Raw genomic sequence first — 19,710 nt, 5'->3', positions numbered from 1 at the left:
ATGGCAAAAGTTATTTATTTATTTTTTAAATTATAAATTAATTTTTTTTTTTATATTTTAAATGAGTTAGTAAGGTCATAAATGAATCGATGTAGTAACATAAATACGATGAATTTATAATCAGGTTAGAATGTTAGATAGATTAACACATTTACGGCCTAAATTAAATTAAATTGAATATAAACTTATTTAAAAATTAAATTACTATGTCGACCGATTGGATCAGGTGGAGTCAACTCTTTGCTACCCTATGATGATCACTAATGTTCGACTCCCTTTGAACAAATGAAGTCAAACCTGTACACCCTTTAGAGACTTTTGTAAGAGAATAAAAATCACAAACGAGAGAAAGCTTTAATCTAGAATTTAGCAGAAAATTTATAAAAAGGATGAGTCTTCTCAAGATGCCTTCTACGCTTCTTACAAAGGTATGTGCATATTTCATTAGATCAGCTGATTAAGAGTAAACAACTCTGTTTTCTTCGCTCATTGCTCATTGTCATTGTCGCCACCTCTTCCCTCCACCTAGCAAAGAGCTAGAAGGATTTTTTTTTTTCTTCCATTAGGAAGCTTTCCACCTTCTACTAGTAGGTTTTCGGCCTTTTGATCTTCTTTTTTTCTCTCTTTCTTTCTCTTCGTTGTCCTCATCCGTCATTCTCTTTTATTTATTTATTAGGATCGTGTCTTTAACTATCTAATACCAGTAGAACCCCATATAAAGTTTAGATACTTTGCTCCGGTGAATTCTCTAGGATTATAGTTCGTGTTATTATATATTTATGCTTTATAACTTGTTACCTTATTTTTCTTATAATATTATTTTCAGTTATAATCAAGTATGTATAAGACTTATTTTTCTTAAAGTATTATTTTATGTTGTAATCAAGTATAAAACTTAGTATTAAAAAATTGACATTCTACTCTAGCTCTCATGGTGTGATCAATTCTTGAAATGGATTGAAGGAAACTTTGTGGGCTCTCTACAACAAAATTAAATAACACCGAGGAGGTCAACATCTTTTTTAGATTATTGGTTATTAAAACACTATAATTAATTATTATCTGAATCAAACTAGACATTGACCCGGCCAGAAGTCAGGTCACTGGATTATTGGTTCAACCAGTAGTTCACTCGATCGGATTGCTATTTTTTTTAAAAATTTAAAAAATATATAAATATATCTGAATAATTTTAAGAATAAATAAATATTTATAAAAATAGTATAATTGTATGTATATCCCTCAAAACAAATATTATTTATATAGATATCCTCATGTTTATTTTCAAGTTAAGTTAAAAATAAGGATTTTAAAAGGTATACGAAAGAAAAAAATTATATTTTAAAAGATATACCTGTAAATATTAAATTTAGATATTCACACAAACAAATAAGGGCCTTGAAGGTAATTTGAAAACAATAGATATGTTATAAACTAATTTTTTTTAAATTTTAGGATTAAAATATCATTAAGATATAGAATAGAACAATTAAATATGAAAAATAATTATCTAATTTTGTAAAAATAATTAACTCAGCGGATTCGCCAAATACCTCAATTTTTACCAAATCGATTGCTTATTCAGTCTAAAAATAAAACTCTTTACAATTCGGATAACTACTCTTTTACAAAAGTTAACACTTTATCAAAGCCCAGCAACGCAGTAAGAAACAAATAAAATAATATTAAAAAAAATACAATATTAAATATTTAAAAACAAATTCAAACTCATTTAAAACACTTGATTCATATCGAATTATTTATATTTTCCCTTAAAAAAAATACACACGCAACGTCTCCACGCCCGGAATGCGACTTCTAACGGTCACCCGCGAACCTTACAGCGGTGAAATATAAATATAAATATAAATATAAATATGAGCTGTCTCTGTCCGTCCACAGACGTCGACCGTGCGACCCCACATGAGCGACCATGTTGTGGTGTCCACACACCGCGTAGGAGTCTATGCCTCATTCACCGCCCCACATTCATAAGCTTTTTTTTTTGTACCACACTACACTACACCACCCTCGACGCGAATCCTATGTGCATTTTGGCGGAGCAGCAGCAAAACCCGAGATTCACACATTAAACTCATGAAATAGTGACGGTGACTCATAAATATCACACATTCTCTCCTACCATATTATACCGGTGGCCTGGCGGTTAGCAACGCGGATATCTACGACACCAGCGTCCTTTCCGTGTGAATCCAACCCTCCCTTCCCATCGCTTAGTTTAACGATTCTAATTGAAAGTTAATTATTAGAATAATTAAACATTTTTTAATAAGCAAGTAAGAGTTGTAAAGAGTATCGCATCCTGAATGTATGCCTCTGATCTCGGGCAAAGTAGGCAGCAAGACACTCATCGACGGGCCCCACGTATCCTCATTTTGTGCCAGCGGATGAACACCAACTATGGTTACCCAATTAGATTTTTTGTTTGTTCTTTTTTTTTTTATGTGTGTGTGTGTGTGTGTGTGTGTGGGTGTGGGTGTGGATACCGACTACGAAGTAGATTGTTAACAACACTGATTCGCTGGCCGCGTATGAGCGCATTGTGACATCCAGCGATTGGGTGGTCCAGATTTCTTTGGGATCCTCCGACAAAACGGTGGCCCAAAGGAGAAGCTTAATGACAGCTATGAACTCTGTAAATTTTCAGTTAAACCCACCATTAATATTTGTTTTCGTTCCAGTAACGCTTCAGGATACGGTAAAGTTTTTGTTTGCTTTGTACCTTTATTTAGCTGAGAGCTGAAGTTCTACCTCGCTGTACTGTGTTGCTAAATTTGGCAGAATCCGGAGTAGAGAGAGAGAGAGAGAGAGAGAGAGAGAGAGAGAGAGAGAGGAAGAAGAGAGGTTGGTGAGAGGAGAGAGATGAGCGCGGAGGAGACTAAGAAGGTGGAGGAGTCGACGGAGGCTGCTCCGGCTGGGACACCGGCGCCGGAGCCCGCGAAGGATGTGGCAGAGGAGAAGGAGGTGATCCCGCCGCCCCCGCCGGAGGAGAAGCCAGACGATTCCAAGGCTCTTGCCATCGTCGAGAGTGAGCTTCTTCTCTTTTTTTTTTCTTCTTCTTCTTCTTCTTCTTCTCTCTCTCTCTCTCTCTGTTTTAATTCTCTCTAATTTTCTCCAATTAATTCTCAAAACTTACATAAATTCTTGGGTTCCCTTTTTTCTTATCGGAATTTTGGAATACAAGTTTCTTAAATTATGGAAATAAAATTTTGGAATTTGGAAAGTTGACGCACTTGTGAGCAGAATTCATGATAACAATAGCTTCTAATGGAAAATAATTGCGTTTAAACAGTTTTAATTAAGAAGCTAATAGCTCGACTGGTATTTTAGATTGATAAAACGGGCGAAGAAGAAGAAGAAAAGTAATCATGACTTAATTTGTTTCAAAAGTTTGCTCTTCTGCAGTATTCCTTTGTACTTTTATGCCAGAAGTTGGAAGATTGTGTCAGATGAAGAATCACTTGGAAGTTTACAACCTATTAAGGCATTCTTTTTTTTAAAAAAAAAAGGGAATTCTGGAATCAAGAAAGTTAATACTTGTTCAGCAACTGGAGCTGTGACACCCGTTGCTGATAAAATTGTAGCCTTTTCATTTCTTCAAAAGTTAAAAATCTTTTAACGTTTTATGGGGTTGCTTTTGGTAGTCTTTCATACTTAGAATACGATTAGTCAGGTGAAACAATTTTAGGTCAATTTATCCATACTTCAATCAGAGAAGTTGTAACACCTGGAAAAACACTAGATATGATCATTTATTCTATGCATGATCTATTTATATTGGGCATATTAATGTTCAGGTTGAAAAGTGTATCCTGAATTGGATCATCTATTGAGCTAGTTTAAGGCAGGGTCGTTGCAGATTGAAGTAATATCTATGTGTATAATCTTACAACTTTGTTTGGCTGTATGTTCACTCATTAATTACTCTAAATTTAATAATAGCAATTCCGGATAGGATGCTTTTGTTTTTGACAGATCGATATTAAAAAAGTTGGTCCAGTATATAGCACTTTAATTTGAAGTTGATTGGCTTTGTGGTTTTACTTCACTATAATGTTGCATTTAGCACTAAGCAGGTAACAGGTTTAACTTCACTACAACCTAAGTATTCTTAATTGTAACTGTGTGCTTGTACTAATTTTTCTGACTTTGGTTGTTCTGATAGATTACTAATTATATAATATTCTCGTCTGTAAAGCTGTTGAGTATTAGATATTGGAGACCAAATCGGTGAATACATATATGGTCGTCTGTCTTTATTCTGTGAATAGAAACAATACTTTCATGCAGCCACCACTAGTTTGCTATTATTAATTATTTATTTATCTCTTTTCTTTATGTCTTTTTCTTGTAACACAGAGGTTCCAGATCCTCCAACTGAGAAAAGCTCAGGAGGTTCAATTGACAGAGGTAATTGTTCATATAGTTAATTTGATATTAGTTTCAGATGATATCTTCTGACAAGCGATGGAAATGAAAATAACCTGAACCTCTATTTCCAGATGTTGTTCTTGCGAGGGTGGAAACGGAGAAAAAGATGTCTTTGATCAGGGCCTGGGAGGAAAATGAAAAAACTAAAGCTGACAATAAGTAAGATATCTATGCTGACCATTTCAGATGGCTGTATGTCTTTTGTTACCCTAGCTTATCTGATATTTGGGACTTATGGTGTCTATACTATTTGTGAATATTGAGGATATTACCATGTGGGCTGTTAATTTTTTCCTTGATGATGTTGTGCAGGGCTACAAAGAAGATATCAGGTATCGCTTCGTGGGAGAATACAAAGAAGGCAGCTATTGAAGCTCAACTGAAAAAGAAGGAGGTAAATTGTTCCTCATATGCTTATTTTATTTCAGCAAAGACTTTGTAAATTTCTAGTTGCATCCACCCGAATTATGAAATACTCACGAAGGTAGAGCACGAAAACTGAAGGTGGACAGGACGGAAATAGAGAACTTAGAATCTCTGCCAAGCCAGATTAACAGCCAATCAGTTCATTAAAGAATGACTGAATAAATTGTCTCTGTCACTAGATATTCTAGCATGTGTAGAGAATACTGGGTTGCAAGTGTAGGGGAGGTAATTAATAGATTGTGTGAGAGCTCATTCCGAGGGCCATATGTGTAACTAGCATATTCATCATCGCATTACTTCAAAAATAAAAAAGAGTTTTACTAGTACAATGCTTGGACATATGAGCAGGAAGAATTAGAAAAGAAGAAGGCAGAATATGCTGAAAAGATGAAGAACAAAGCGGCCAATGTTCACAAGGAAGCTGAAGAGAAGAGAGCAATGGTTGAGGCCAGACGCGGTGAAGAAGTTCTGAAGGCCGAGGAGATGGCTGCAAAATATCGTGCCACTGGCCTTACTCCAAAGAAGCTTCTTGGGTGCTTTGGGGCCTAATATGTGAAGTAAAGCAGGAAACAAGGTGCTATCCAACTATTATATCTGTTTGTTTCTTCACCTAAGCTATTATTTGTGGGTGTGATTAGTTGTTGTAGCTACTGCTTTAGTGCGAAATCAATGTCTTTGGGGTGTAAAGTCTGATGTTCTCGTATATAAGTGAATGTTACAAGAACAGGAGTTTGATTATGTACATCTCTATTGTTTTAGATTGTAACATGACATTCTTATATGTACTTGGGAAGAAAATGAATGGTTTACTACTGGTGTTCCCTTTACATACTTGGGCTATATATATGGATTATCCTATAGAAGTAACCGTTTTGATCTATATTGCCGACGGATTAAGAAAGATTCATTGGTCTTCAACGAAATCTGATACTGTTACATCTCTCACAAGAAAGCAAACACTCGGACATTGATCTCATACTATTTTAAACATACGGATGGCATCATCAACTACTAGATTGCTTTCCTTCGCAGTATTCAGCTTTAACGCACGACTTACATCAATCAATTGCTGAGTTGTTATAAGATTTCGTTTGTAAACTGCACTAATTCATACGTGCAGGTAGCCCCAAGTGATTACTTAATCAAGCAGATTGTTTCTCATATAGACGCATTAGAAATCCATTCCTCTCTCGTGTTATCAAGCCTCCTTTATTAAAGAATCCAATTACCGGCAGCCAATTGAAACCAACCTTATCAGAGAAGAGAATAACAGAGCTTTCTGATAAAGAGGACAGAGAAAAGTAAAATTGAGGTCCTATGTTTTTTTTTTGTTATCATAGGACATCTTTATATCGTTTCCAAAGGATACGTGGTGCATTAGGAAGGTAAAGATATTATAATGCTTGTATTAAAATATAATAAGATATGCATCCACTTGAAAGGTGGAAACTTCTTTGTTCAATTGCTGAAATCGGATCATTCAGGGGAGGATCTCTGTCCTTTTCCAGAGCAATTCTTAGTAATGGCATGGTGGAGTTTGCTCACGTTACAGAAAAGTTCTATGAGATTTGCAAAACAGTGAAAACGTAGGGTCCAAATGGAAGATGAGAAAAATACTGCGGAAAATAAAGAAAAATGGAAGGAAATCAAAGATCGACCTCACAAGAAACCTGGGCTGTTGAAGTGAGTGTGAATGTTAATGCGTCATGATACATGGCCGACATCCGAACTTCTAAGAGTCGGTGGTAAATCACCCCTGCGAAAGTAAAGACTCCCGCATTCTCTGTAGCTTAGAAGTCGCAAGTAATAATTTTGAAAAGGTTCATCATCATCATCTCTCTCTCTCTCTCTCTCTCTCTCTCTCTTTCTTCTATAAACATAAATCTCTTTTATAATCTGTTTTGGTTTTGCTATGTAATAATACGATTCTTACATCTTGGAATATAATGAGACTCGGCTCCTTTCTTAAACGCCGTCATCGATCTTAGAAATTTAATCATCTTAACTACATCATCTGCATTCAAAAGTCAAAAATCTCTAGCTTGGAGCAGGGCAGGGCTGCTTCAATTCTCTTGGCTCGAGCCTGTAACCTGGACGTTTGGGCTTGGATTGACGCAGACGACTTGAAAGGAGGTCTACTACTCATTATTTCTAATACAACTTGTCGTGGTTCACTTGTTCATAGTATTAAATTCTTGCAACTCAAAGCAAGGCTGCAAAAGAAGCTTGGTGTCTAGTGTAGAGAACTTATGAGAAGAGGGGTCTTAGATAACTGGGAAACCTCACTGGAAAAATACAAGTCATTGAAACAAATTCAACATATATTTATCTGCACGATATTATGAATTTATGAGAATTTAACAGTACTTATCACTAGCAAACATACACAGACCACCAAGTTGGAAGAATTTAATTGTTTCAGAATTGAAGATGGGAAGGCTCTCTCGGTCTTTATAATATTTATAATTAGAGCGTTATATTTTGTAAATATCTCTTGATTATGTCCTTTAATTTATAAATAGATCAAACTTATTTTTAATAAATAATTGGTTTGTATCGAATCATTGCTCTTATCTTTATTATGAACTCCAATATATATATTGCTATCTTATCTTGTCTTGAGGATATCCACTTGATGTTGGTTAAGATCACCATCCTATTCCTTCTTTCGACGTTCTTTTTGCTGATTTAAATGTTTTTTTTTCCTTGTTGACTTTTGTCCCAATGTGCTCTTCTCCAGCCTCCAAGATGGACTTCTATCTGGACTTCCTACAAATTCCGATCCAACTCCCTGCTTCTTGCTTTGCGTTCACATCCACCTGAACCAGGAACATGGAAGCAAGCATCCATGAAACAACCCCAAAGAGGTAAATTTCCTCTCATCCATTTCCACTGGAATTAATTGAAGTAATGAACTATAAAAATAATGGCTTTGAAACCAACTTCCTGTACATTTCATGAGATTGTTCCTTGCAACTTGTAGGATTGCAGTAGTGACAGGGGGGAATAAAGGAATTGGATTGGAGATATGTAGGCAACTTTCAGCCAAAGGGGTCAAGGTTTTGTTAACTGCAAGAGATGTAGAGAGGGGAACAGCAGCTGTTAAGAAGCTTCGTGAGGAAGGGGCATCAGATGTGGTGTTTCATCAGCTTGATGTAGCTGATTCTGCTAGTGTTGCTTGCTTGGCAAAGTACATCCATGCCCATTTTGGAAGGCTTGATATATTGGTGAGCAGGGCTAATGAAAAAATGATGCTTCTTGTTTCAAATTAGAGGCTTATTGATGTTTGGGAAATTCTAACTCCATATACATTTTGCAAATGATGCCCTTCTGTGTTTACTTATACATGGCGTTTAATAGATGGTGCTCCTCTGATGTGTAGCTGTGCTACTCTCCTGAAACATCTTAAATAAAAAGAATTGGATGAGTCTCATATGGGTATAAAATAGTTTGTTTATGGCATCTCATTTTAGACATCACCTAGGTGTTTGATCTGAAGATGAGGGTTAACACAAAGCATGCGGATGCAAAAGAAATGTGCTAAGATGTGGATCTGGATGAGTTTTGATGCCAAAATGTGATAGGTGAAGGAAGTCATCTGATCCTCCAACCAGATAAAATTTGAGCTAAGCCTCATGTATTTCGGAATAGTTCTTACTGAGTCGTTATCAGTACCTCCCTAGTTTCTGTCTATTGGCTAAGCTTTTGTGTGTTCAGTGGCAATTACAAGCATTTCATTTACTGGTTTATTCATCTTCTAATGAAGCTTGTTGCTTTGTTTTCAGATGAAAGGACCCATAAGCATGTACAGTTTATAGAAGATATCAAATAGAGCTCTAGGCTCTATGCATTGTGCCATGTTAAAGATCTTTTTCTTTGTATTCTTTTAGCATTTGGTCTAAAACTTGTTAGAGTCGGATCGTTCCATTTTATATCCATTCCTACTCATTACCAATCAACTTTTGTGATGGGGCCTAGAATCAAGGTATCATCTCCATTAAAATGGCGGTATAACATCTCTTTCTACAAGTTTGTTTATAAACTCAATTAGTGGAACTTCATGGCCTTCATCTTGTAATCTTTGTTCATTTAAATTTATAATATGCTTCTCAGATAAACAATGCAGCAGTTGGTGGATGGGAATTAGAACCTGAGGCTTTAGCTCTCTTGAATCAACCGGTAACTTCACTTTCTTAGCACTCTAATAGAGTTTAGCAATTTTTGTAAAAGTGGTCAGACTAGTTTATGCTTTTCACATGAAGCGGCAAGGTGCATTTTCAATTCTCCCTGGCATGGTATTGGAGACTCCTGAGAAGGCGGTAGAATGTATCAACACCAATTATTATGGAACAAAAAGAATGTGCAAGGTGTTCATCCCTCTTCTCCAGCTATCTCAGTCACCAAAGATTATTAATCTCTCCTCCGAGTATGGGAAGCTGAAGGTATTAAATCTATAATGATCTATTTTCTCAAAACGACTGGAAGTAAATAAAACCTGCTAATTACATTGAATTTTCTTCTTTATAATGATGTTAAAGTTGATATTTTTTTCTTGTTTTCTTTAATAATGATGACAACATGTATTTTTGACGATTACATGGGCGATTGTCTCATTATTTGATAGTCTTAAAAAATCTTTTTTTTTTCAGAGGTTTTAAAATTAAAGGCCTTTGAGTTTGATTTTGTATTTCTTCTGTTTCTATACCTGCATAAGTATCTACAATGATCATTGGTTAGGGACAATCTTTATTTTCGATCTAATTAATTCTTCTTTAATTTTGAACTTACTTAGTTCTCAATTTTTCGTATGTTCAGAGGTGTTGCCAAAGTCTGATACGAAATATACTAGTCTTGATTTGACTAACTACTTAAAAACAGAACATTCTGTTCATTTTTTTTCTTTGTGTCAGTTTATCCCCAGTGAAAATATCAGGAAGGAAATAGAAAATATCAATGATTTGACCGAAGAGAGATTAGATGGACTGTTGGAATCCTTTCTGAACGATTTCAGAGAAGAGAAACATAAAGACAATGGTTGGCCCGCCAGATCATCTGCCTATAAGATCTCTAAAGTTGCTCTGTCTGCCTACACAAGAATTCTTGCAAAGGAGTATCCTAGAATCAGTATTAATTGTGTCGATCCTGGTTTTGTGAAGACAGACATAAACTGGAATACTGGGCCTCTGACCGTTGAAGAGGGCGCGAAAGGTCCTGTAATGTTGGCCTTACTTCCAGATAATAGCCCCTCGGGCCTTTTCTATTGTCAAACAGAAGTGTCATCCTTTGATTAATGTAACAATCTCCATCATGGAGTGCAAAGATGACATGTTACTTGAGACATCTACAAATTCATGGGTCAAACTTAAGTTTCTCTAGGAAATAAGCTTATTTGTATTACTCAATAACATTTCTTCGAAGAAGGCAATCAGAGTTCAGTTGCATAAAAAGAACCAGTAATTTTTAGATTGATCCATCTTCCTGTCTGTGACTCTGATTCATCTCTTAGTAAAAGGTATTTTACATCTTAGATGCAATTGCATTGAGTGGCATCCTATAATCTCCATATGTGCAAGAAGCTATTACTTCATTGAATTACTTCCAATGGTAAAAGCCTAATTGTATAGCAAAAAGAAATGTCTTTTCTTCTTTGTCTTTTTAACTTCAGTATCACGAGCAAATATACACAGACCACCAACTTGGAAACTTTTGATTGTTACAGAATTGAAGATGGAAAGGCTCTCTCTTGTGCGACAATAGGTTCCTCTTTGGAATTTCTGATAGGCAAGCATAACCAAGTTCAAGTCCAAGTCCAAGTCCAACTTAATTCATCTTTAAATTATGCTTAATGTCGTACTACAAAATTACACAAAACCAAGTTAAGTTATTATTTCCATCGTAACAGATGAAGAAAATTATCAACAGGAAGTTGGAGAAGCCAAGAGTACGTGAAGGGAGAGCAAAAAGGACATAAACTTAATCGTATGCCCTTTATGACTAGTCCTTATCATGCGCAGCTTCTGGTGTCGATGCCTCGGTGCTGCTCTTCTTCATGGAGGCAGCCTTGATCAGGTGGTTGTAGCTTCCTTTTTCCTTGAATAGCTGTGCAAAATGGTGCTTGCAGTAGAGAATGCCATCGAGCGCCGCATAGGAGGACGGCGTCAGGATGCAACCTCCATGCGAGCACTTGAAGCAAGTCTTGTGGTATGACTCACCCTCCACAGTGAGCTGCAAGAATTGTGACAAATAATGGCAATCATCTTAAGCAAATAGTCATCAACAATATGATGGATAGTAGCCAGAAAGCTTTAACACATACCTTCTCCAATGGATATACTGTTTTATTGCAGGTGGCACATTTGTCTTGAGTTCCTGAGAACATGGAGGATACTTTGCTTGGAGCCCTGGTCTGTTTAATTTATACTTGATTAGCCATGAATTATAACTCGATCGTGCTACTTAAGCAACATAAGGAAAATATATGGAGAATGGCTGCTGAAAGTTTGCTAAACCTACCAATTCATTCTGCCTCTCTGCAGACTTTCCACCTGAATCACAGAACATATACAAAGATGTAAGCTAATTCGCAACTCGTGATGTAAAGGAGTGATCAACTCAATCGCAGTCAATTCAAAAATGTTTGCAGCCATTTGATTATATAAGAGAACATGCCGTGCCAACCTGTGGGGAACTTTTTAGTGAAGGAGCCAGTCTCCTTGAAGAGCTGCTCAAAGTGAGGTTTGCAGTAGAGGACACCATCCATGGAAGAATAGCTGCACATCTAAGGGATCACAGAAAGAACAAGTCCATATGAGTGCAAAACTAGTCAGAAATTATCTATTTGATCCAGCTTCTGAATCCTATTTTCATTGGGATATGTATATCAGACTTGAATCAGAATCTACATCCTTATTTATGTCTGCTCATTTAGATATGGATTAAAGCACAACAAAGTCTGTAACTTTTCATTTTTTTTTTTGTGTGTGAATGAGTTATGACTGCTAGTAATACCATGCAATGCAACCACCAAGATTTGGATATACCGAAAGTGTTCCTTTGCAGTGGCTACATTTGAAGCAGGTCTTGTGATACACGACTCCGTCCGTCGATAAGAGATCGATAAAATGCACAGTTTTGTCGCAAGCCTTGCATTTATCCTGGGTGCCACTGAAAGACATGATGAACAATATGCAAACAATCCTAGCTGCAGCTGATCTGACACTCTCTTTATCAGCGCAAGTAGGCAAAAACTTGAAAGGATTTGGCAGAGGAAGTGTGGTTGTATGATCCTTCGCCTCTCTCTGATCTGCAAATGGTGGAAATGAAGCACAAGAAAGGCGAAGCCAAAGGGGGAGAGAGAGAGGGATTAGATGAAACAAGGCTAGCTATAACCTGATATGGAGAAGAGAGATGGGAGTTGGGGAGGAAAGATAGGAGATTTAAACGCTCTAAATCACGGGGACCAAGTCAATGTGGTGGAATTAATTAGAAGAGGTACTACAACTATAGGGAGTTGTCCGAGAATTTTGTACTCATATACTCATGACGTACATAGTCTCGCATGGATATCGATTATAGATGGATAAAACTAAAATAGCTTCGTTGGTTCCTGTAAAAAGAACATGAACATATGTTATAAAAATGTGATTTGTTTTCCTTTTCTGGTTCATATCTGTTCCTCTCTTCTTGCCAATGGACATGAAGATATGATGCACCGCCTGACATAATGACGAAAATATCCTCTTAACACAAAGTAAAAGATTCGATGCTTTTTGCCCTGTGTATAGGTCTTTTGGTAAAAGACAAGAGGCTAACTTCAAAGTAATCCCAATAAGGCCACTACTTATTTATGCGTCTCTCTGTTCCGTTTTCCAAACCTTCGTCCACCGGCGAAGAGAACGAGGAGACAGAAAGTTGATAGAGGAAGGAGAGAGAGAGAGAGAGAGAGAGGGAGAGAGATGGGTTTCCCGTCGGTGGTGAACACTTACCCTCTATCGAGCTACACTTTTGGAACGAAGGAGCCAAAAATGGAGAAGGACACCTCCGTTGCCGACCGCCTCGCACGCATGAAAGTCAAGTGAGTCTCCAATCCACTTCCGTACTTCCCGACAGTAAACCCTTAGATCTGGAATTGATTCGAGAAGGGAAATATAAAAGACCATACCTTTCTCTCTCTTCTTTCTCGCTTAAGCCCTGGGGCGGACAAAGATTTGTTTTTTTTTCCTCTTAATTTGCGTGAGGAGATCGTATTATCGGGCAGGGTTCTTGATCGCCAGAAAGTTACGATCTCTTGCAATTTTAAGTTGCAACCAACCAAAGAGTCGTTTTTATTTTCGGTGGTGGAAAGCTCGATCTTTCTTTCCAAGTTGGTTTCTTTTCTTCTTTTTCTGTTCGATTACCGACTTACTCATGTTTTGGTTCGGGGTGAGTTTGATCGCAACGTTTTAATTTTCACAGTCGTCTTGTAGGTTTATCGCGCTTTCTTTTGATCTCTCCGTTTCTGAGCATTGTAGTTGCTTCTTCGATTTGGGTCTTTTATCGGAGAAGAATCGACGTAGCCTTGGCATGTATTACATTCATGTGTAGGTTCATGATTATGTCTCCTTGTCTGCTTAGCATCCATGTACATTAGTTGATTCTTGATATGTAGATCTTAGTATATGGAAAACATTAATGATATTTTTTTCCTACTTGTCCTATATTATTACCTGTGAAGTAAATAAAATTTTCGTTTAGGTTAAGAAACGTGACAGCGACACACTAAATTCATTTTAATTATCCTACTTAATTTATCAGTACTTTACTTATCTCTGGTAGGGCTTCACAATGGCACAACATTTTATCTTCACACTACAGTTGTGAATTTGGTCCGATTTGCACGTGCTTTGTAAAACTCATTAGTTTTGTTTTTGATACCAGTTATATGAAAGAGGGTATGCGAACAAGTGTCGAAGCAATTCTCCTGGTATGTATGTTATCTGGAACACGTTTGATGTTCTTTAACTATGTGCACGATGCTAGCTTTGTAAGACATCTATTTGTTGACTCTAATCCTCTTTGTTAAAGAGCCATATCTTTTGTTGGAAGCTGAACACTAAATTCATAATTGTTTTTGCTAGATCAAGGCAAAAACTTTAGATTCTTGTGCAAGTATGGCTATACCTGTATCTACTGTTGCTCAGCCTCCACCTTTTGTTTACAAGACTTGGCAACTCGAGTGCAAGAAAGAGATATGAGCCCTTGCATAAGTTAGTTAACAGATTTCTCCTCCTAGACGAGCTTTTACATTGTTACAATGTTCATACCAAGACATTGTCCCTGTGTAGAATAACTTTTTCACTTCTTGGAATTACCAAGGTTTACATGTTTTGGAAGTAGTTTTTCATTAACAGGAGGTGTATCATTATGTCTCCTGAAAATTTGAAATTGTTGCCAGGCTCCTTTGTGTACAATAAGGAAGATGGTTCTTTCTTCAATAAGGAAGTCAATGTTTATTTTAAAGTCTCCCTTTTGTCCTTTGGATGATTTCAAAAGGATGAAATCAATATGAAGATACTTGAGAATTTTTACGCATCTTTTCAAAAACCAAGAAGGATGGCAGAGCAAAGAAAATATATGGCCAACTCTGAATAATTCGTGAGGTTATTGACCCTGGACCACAATACTGGGCCTCATGAAACTAAGTAACTGAAGGTTGCAATAGCGACTGGAGACAGAAGTATGATGTCACTATAAAAAGTTGTCTCATCGTTTAGAGAGACAGAATGAAGAAGAAGCTAGATTGGCATTTCCTTGAAACTGTGTTTGTCTTGTTTAGCTGTTTAGATGCTTTGACAAGATGTTACTTTGCAATATACTGCGATATTCATGTTAATTTGAATCACCTGTTTCTTCTGATAGCCTATTTTAAATGTCGATGCCTTAGAAATTGGCTTGAATTGCAGGTACAGGAGCACAATCATCCTCATATTCTGCTGCTCCAAATTGGTAACACGTTTTGTAAACTTCCTGGTGGACGTTTGAAGCCTGGAGAAAATGGTGGGATGATGGACTTCTTTTCTGTGAACTTGTTGAGCTCATTGGACAATGATTTTGTATTCGTAAGTTTATTATCATTTTCATTGGAATCACTTGACTGACAATAAACAGAAATTGAGGGCTTGAAGCGGAAGCTGTCTAGCAAGCTTGCAGCTAATTCACCTGCGCATCAGCCAAACTGGCAGGTATCAAAATTAATTGCTAAATTTTACTGATCTTTGTGATTAATCAGAACTAGCAGAAGCAGTAGAAAGGTTAAAAGGTTTTCACTAGTAACTAATATTACTAATTTTATATGTTCATCTCTGACAAGCTGGTCAAATTGTAGAATTACAGGAAAAGGCAAAGCCATGAAGCTGCCTGCCAACTAGCATGCTGTTCTCCATAGTCATCATGCTAGTTAATGGTCCACCTTGAATCTTGAATCAAAATATTACTGTTACGTACAAAGTCACTTGATATAGTGGTGGTTATTATTTCTATGTCTTGCTCTTCAGATTTATTTGCAATATAGGCACAGTAAATCATTTTATACCCCCTGTCAAGTGTCAGCTCCACTTTTGACCATTTTATATATGGCTTGATATCGACGTTGGAATGATAACTTAATGGTTAAGAATGTAGATGGGTTACTAAATGAAGGTTGACCATCCTCCAGAAAAAAAAATTTTAATGCGTTAATGGAAGTATGAGTAAAAGGGGTCTGGTTTTGTTTTTAGATGAAATTTCTTATCATTAAGTAGATATATACAAACAAAATCATCTCTGACTGCGGGTTAAGGTGCTAGGAGTTTGCTGTAAAAATTCTAGTGAACCATGGTATGGAGACTGCAGTCAATTTGGCCAATCAATGCACATTTCTGGATTATATACATTATTATATTGCAATGAACTCTTGTCATTTAAAAATTGTTCTGCTTTCTAATGAATAACATGGCTAGCCAGTAATTCAAGATGTTTAAGTTCGGATGTAGTCTTATGGTTAGGCTGATTGGTATATGGAACGGAGATGCTTTGAGTATCGTACTGCAGAAGAGAAACTGATAAAAGGGAGAAAGATTCAAGTCTGCTAAATCTTTGCATAATGAGAAAGATCTTGGCTTTAAGCAACACTAATATTAGTTATTTCATTAATCCACACCTTGTTATATATAGTCAAGAGTCAAGTTTCTTTTGAGTCACATTTTCAATAAATTCTAGCTGTTTTATCTGTATCTTCCTATTTCTTCTTCCTCCACCACTGTGCTTAAGAGAACATTTATATTCTCCCTATACCAATGTCCTCTCCAATTAATTGGTGTTTTCTTTTCTTGTTTTGATATAACTTATATCCTATTTATGGGTGTGTTTTCATTGTATCAGTGCAAACTGCAAAGTTTTTTCTTATAATTATTGTAATTGAATGAAGAAAAAAAAATTCTAAATTCTGCATCAAGTGCTTGAAAAATCAGCTATAAGACTGATATTGATGGGCGTTTAACATTTACTGCCACCTCTTTGTAGATCGGGGAGTGCGTTGCAATCTGGTGGAGGCCAAACTTTGAAACAGTAATGTATCCGTATTGTCCACCCCACATCACGAAGCCCAAGGTGAGTTCATGTGAAGCTTAACAGCTGCGAACTGTTTGATAAATATGGTTTCCCTCAACGTCTTCTAAAATAGAAGTTCATTTCCTTTTTCAGGAGTGTAAGAAACTTTTCCTTGTTCACCTGTCAGAAAGAGAATATTTTGCTGTGCCAAGAAACTTGAAGTTGCTTGCTGTCCCGCTGTTCGAACTCTATGACAATGTTCAGGTAGTCCTCTTCTTTTCCTTGGCGTATGCCATGTGATAACTCTATTCATCTCAGTATGCTGGCTCTTTATTCACTAAATCTATTTTGGCTTTTTTCTAAAGGGCTAGCATTTTGTGTACCCGAAATTCTTGAATCATGTGTAAAGAAACCAGTTCATGTTATTTATTTTATCATTTACCAGTTCAATATGCTTTTGGCCAAGGCTTATAAACCTATGCTTAAGTGTGATGATCGTTCTTTATGTAATCACCTCATTCTAATCTTGCTACACTATCATAAAGTTTTCACCCCTTACATAAGAGTTTAATACCTTAGCAGGTAAGGCTATGTGACAACATTGATCATCTGGCAAGATTAACTTCGTTTTCTCATTTTTCAAGATTGATATGACTTAATCAAATCCAAAGGCTATTAAGTTGATAATTCTGAAGATCTGTGATTCATCAAACTGCCTTTGCTATTTGCAGAGATATGGACCTGTTATATCTACAATCCCACAACAGTTGTCAAGGTTCCAGTTCAACATGGTTAATGTGTGAAATTCGTAGAAGCTAGCTAAACAGAAAATCTCGAGAAGATGCTGGTAGAAGTACACGAGAGAAGTATGTCTGAGCTAATTATGTTTGCTTATATTATTATGTAGTTCTGTATCTGAATGCATTCTTATGTGAACCAACAAACATGCACCTCTAGACTGGCTTGTAATTTGGAATAGCTTAGAGAAGGAAAGAATGATATTTACACTGAGTTTTTCTCATACTGGCGCGGTTGACTTGTAATTTTATCTAGGGTAACTTCCTGTTCCTGTAAAGATTATATTTGGGAAACCAAATTCTTTGATGTTGGACAGGCGAAATTGTTTGGAGGAATCTTGGGATTTCTGTTTGCAGTTATAGTCTGTAGCTTGGTCTAAGATATGAAGAATCGGATTTACAATTCAGTCTCTTTATTTAGAGAGCCTGTAGACAAATAGACAAAGATCTATTTTCTTGAGCTTTCAAGAAGAGAGAGCCTGTAGACAAATAGACAAAGGTCTATTTTCTTGAGCTTTCAAGAAGTTGGAGAAAAAACCAGATCAGCCATTGTTCTTTCTAAGAAGGCATTATTTTTCATAAAGTAGAAAAAGATCTTGAAAGAATATTGGACAGTGGAATACTAGAATATAATTAGAGAGTGGGACTCTTTTTCTTCATTTGGGAGACTTTAATTTACATAATTAATTGCTTCTGACAGACAAAGAGAACAAGTATTTTTTTGTATTAACGTGATGAGATTAATAATTACATAAACAACCAAAGAAGAATAGTATATGTAATTTTTCAACGGAATTAGTTGAAAGCCTGAAATCCCTACGGTTAGACATTATAATCTAGTTTGAAGGGCAGAACCTTTAATTATTGTTTTATTAATTGCAAGTTATTGGCTCTTAGTTTCTTGCCCTTTGGTTTTTTTCATCTCTTTTGGAAGTCATAAGCTTTGTGAATTGTGAGACGACGACTCCTTTCTCCTCTTTGGACTATATAATCTTTAGAAGAAAAAAAAAATATTTGCCGAAAAAAACATCCTAGCTAACTTATTTTCCCAAAACAAAAATCATCTCAAAGCATAAGCACTTTCTGGCCCCATTTAATACCATTAATGACCTTATAATATATTTCAAAGAATTTAATAACAAAGAAAAGTGGCAGTAGAAATAAGATTGATGTATGAATTGTTCTTGTGTGGAAGGCAAACTTTTGTAACAATAAAAGAGAAAAGAAAGCAATGGAAGAAAGCTTCTCATGTGCTACTTTTAGAGAGAGAGAGAGAGAGAGAGAGAGATGGTATATATAGATAATTCCTAAAGCAAGTTGATCAATTGGTAAATGGCACATAACATGTTTCATTCTGTGGGACCTTGCACCTGAGTTCCATCAAAGTCAATGGATTAAAAACACTCTTACACAGGATATTAAATCTCCCATGTAGTAGAAAACAGAAGAAACACCTATCAGAACTTCTGATGAGTGTTTCTGCCCTACTGACATACATTATCTACCTTAAACAATAGGTAAAGCTGCTCTGCAGAAAGAAGATGCTTTGATGGCTTGATGCACAGTAAGTCAGCATTGTTATGTAAGAGATGACAGCACTAAGACTTGTTTAAAATGCCTAAGTCCTTAGATTGTTTATTCCATTTACATCATCTCTTCTGATAAAAGTTTTCTGACAGTAAGGTTGCTTCTTATGCTGACAGGAATAACAAATAATCACTCTTGGTCAGTATTATTATGATTTGTCACTATTAGTATCCCCTTGAAAGCCACTAAATTCAGCATTTTTAAGGCGACTCCAATCAGATCAGACTGCAGAAAAACTAGATGGAGTTTTATATGAGATTAAAAAACCTCCGGCGAGAATTTGACACTAATCTATGGGATGATGCTAGTTTAATTGTCAGCTATAAAAATATTCAGTTCTTTTGTAGACCAATCATCTCTGAGTTACTGCTTAAACTATCCTAATTGTTTGAAAAAGTTTGGACACTGATGAATCTCGTCTTAAACTGTGGACTTAATATTGGCAGGCAAGCCACTCCAAAAATGTAATCTCCCTAAAGATTTTGAATTTTGATTGAAGATTTTTGGCGCTGTTTGAGCTTTTAAACTAGAATGTAAAATATTTGCTTAGATAAGAACATGGTGAACAAGGAATCCTAATATTATCACCATTCGTAAACTTATCTTGACAGTCTTTGGGCAGACAAACTAGTTGACCTCAAAAGCATGTCTTTATTTTATTTAATTTTTTTTTCTCGTCAAGGAATAGGTCTCTATGGGACTGTCATATATAAAATATGTTAGATTTTTTATTTTTTTCAGAAATTTTAACCACTAGTTTGAAGTATTCAGCATGCTAGGATGCTACAAATAATATATAGAAATCATTGGCCTTAAAAATAATGTTGATGATAAAAGATCGATAAACAGATTGCCATAGGGTAATAAAATCTATAGTGAAGAA

General features: G+C 36.1%; 4 protein-coding genes across 13 annotated transcripts; 3 read left to right on the top strand and 1 right to left on the bottom strand.

The window, feature by feature from the left end:
- Positions 1 to 2,363: 2,363 nt before the first annotated feature.
- Positions 2,364 to 5,705, top strand: LOC140783957 (remorin-like). 2 transcript variants are annotated; one of them, XM_073131115.1, is made up of 6 exons: positions 2,364 to 2,656; positions 2,803 to 3,049; positions 4,381 to 4,431; positions 4,524 to 4,611; positions 4,765 to 4,846; positions 5,227 to 5,705. In XM_073131115.1, the coding sequence occupies exons 2-6, from the start codon at positions 2,884 to 2,886 to the stop codon at positions 5,425 to 5,427; spliced, it is 588 nt and encodes a 195-aa protein (XP_072987216.1). In that variant the 5' UTR covers positions 2,364 to 2,656; positions 2,803 to 2,883; the 3' UTR covers positions 5,428 to 5,705. The 2 variants fall into 2 exon arrangements, with proteins under 2 accessions (XP_072987216.1, XP_072987215.1); XM_073131114.1 differs by having other exon boundaries at positions 2,646 to 2,719.
- A 1,778-nt stretch (positions 5,706 to 7,483) lies between these two features.
- LOC140783954 ((+)-neomenthol dehydrogenase-like) lies at positions 7,484 to 11,915 on the top strand. Of its 9 annotated transcripts, none has more exons than XR_012108211.1 (8): positions 7,485 to 7,745; positions 7,862 to 8,105; positions 8,992 to 9,057; positions 9,141 to 9,320; positions 10,598 to 10,659; positions 10,801 to 10,947; positions 11,226 to 11,282; positions 11,415 to 11,915. XR_012108211.1 is itself a non-coding variant. In XM_073131110.1 (5 exons), exons 1-5 carry the CDS (start codon positions 7,711 to 7,713, stop codon positions 10,825 to 10,827), a joined length of 552 nt encoding a protein of 183 aa, XP_072987211.1. In that variant the 5' UTR covers positions 7,484 to 7,710; the 3' UTR covers positions 10,828 to 11,915. The 9 variants fall into 9 exon arrangements, 2 of the variants coding, with proteins under 2 accessions (XP_072987211.1, XP_072987210.1); XR_012108209.1 differs by having other exon boundaries at positions 10,801 to 11,079; XR_012108210.1 differs by having other exon boundaries at positions 10,781 to 10,947.
- LOC140783958 (LIM domain-containing protein PLIM2b-like) lies at positions 10,675 to 12,491 on the bottom strand. Its single transcript, XM_073131116.1, has 5 exons — positions 11,919 to 12,491; positions 11,557 to 11,656; positions 11,392 to 11,423; positions 11,195 to 11,284; positions 10,675 to 11,103 (listed from the first exon to the last, which is right to left on the bottom strand). The coding sequence occupies exons 1-5, from the start codon at positions 12,051 to 12,053 to the stop codon at positions 10,873 to 10,875; spliced, it is 588 nt and encodes a 195-aa protein (XP_072987217.1). The 5' UTR covers positions 12,054 to 12,491; the 3' UTR covers positions 10,675 to 10,872.
- Positions 12,492 to 12,693: 202 nt separating this feature from the next.
- Positions 12,694 to 17,576, top strand: LOC140783956 (pre-mRNA cleavage factor Im 25 kDa subunit 2-like). The gene is made up of 7 exons (XM_073131113.1): positions 12,694 to 12,952; positions 13,795 to 13,840; positions 14,820 to 14,913; positions 15,025 to 15,098; positions 16,417 to 16,503; positions 16,597 to 16,707; positions 17,175 to 17,576. The coding sequence occupies exons 1-7, from the start codon at positions 12,834 to 12,836 to the stop codon at positions 17,244 to 17,246; spliced, it is 603 nt and encodes a 200-aa protein (XP_072987214.1). The 5' UTR covers positions 12,694 to 12,833; the 3' UTR covers positions 17,247 to 17,576.
- The last annotated feature ends 2,134 nt before the right edge of the window (positions 17,577 to 19,710 follow it).

The sequence above is a fragment of the Typha latifolia genome, chromosome 3 (genome assembly GCF_019914945.1).
Source record: "Typha latifolia isolate L0001 chromosome 3, TyphaL0001v2, whole genome shotgun sequence".
NCBI classification, from domain to species: domain Eukaryota; kingdom Viridiplantae; phylum Streptophyta; class Magnoliopsida; order Poales; family Typhaceae; genus Typha; species Typha latifolia.
The sequence above is the reverse complement of the archived record's forward strand: the minus strand, read 5'-3'. Positions and strand labels throughout refer to the sequence as shown.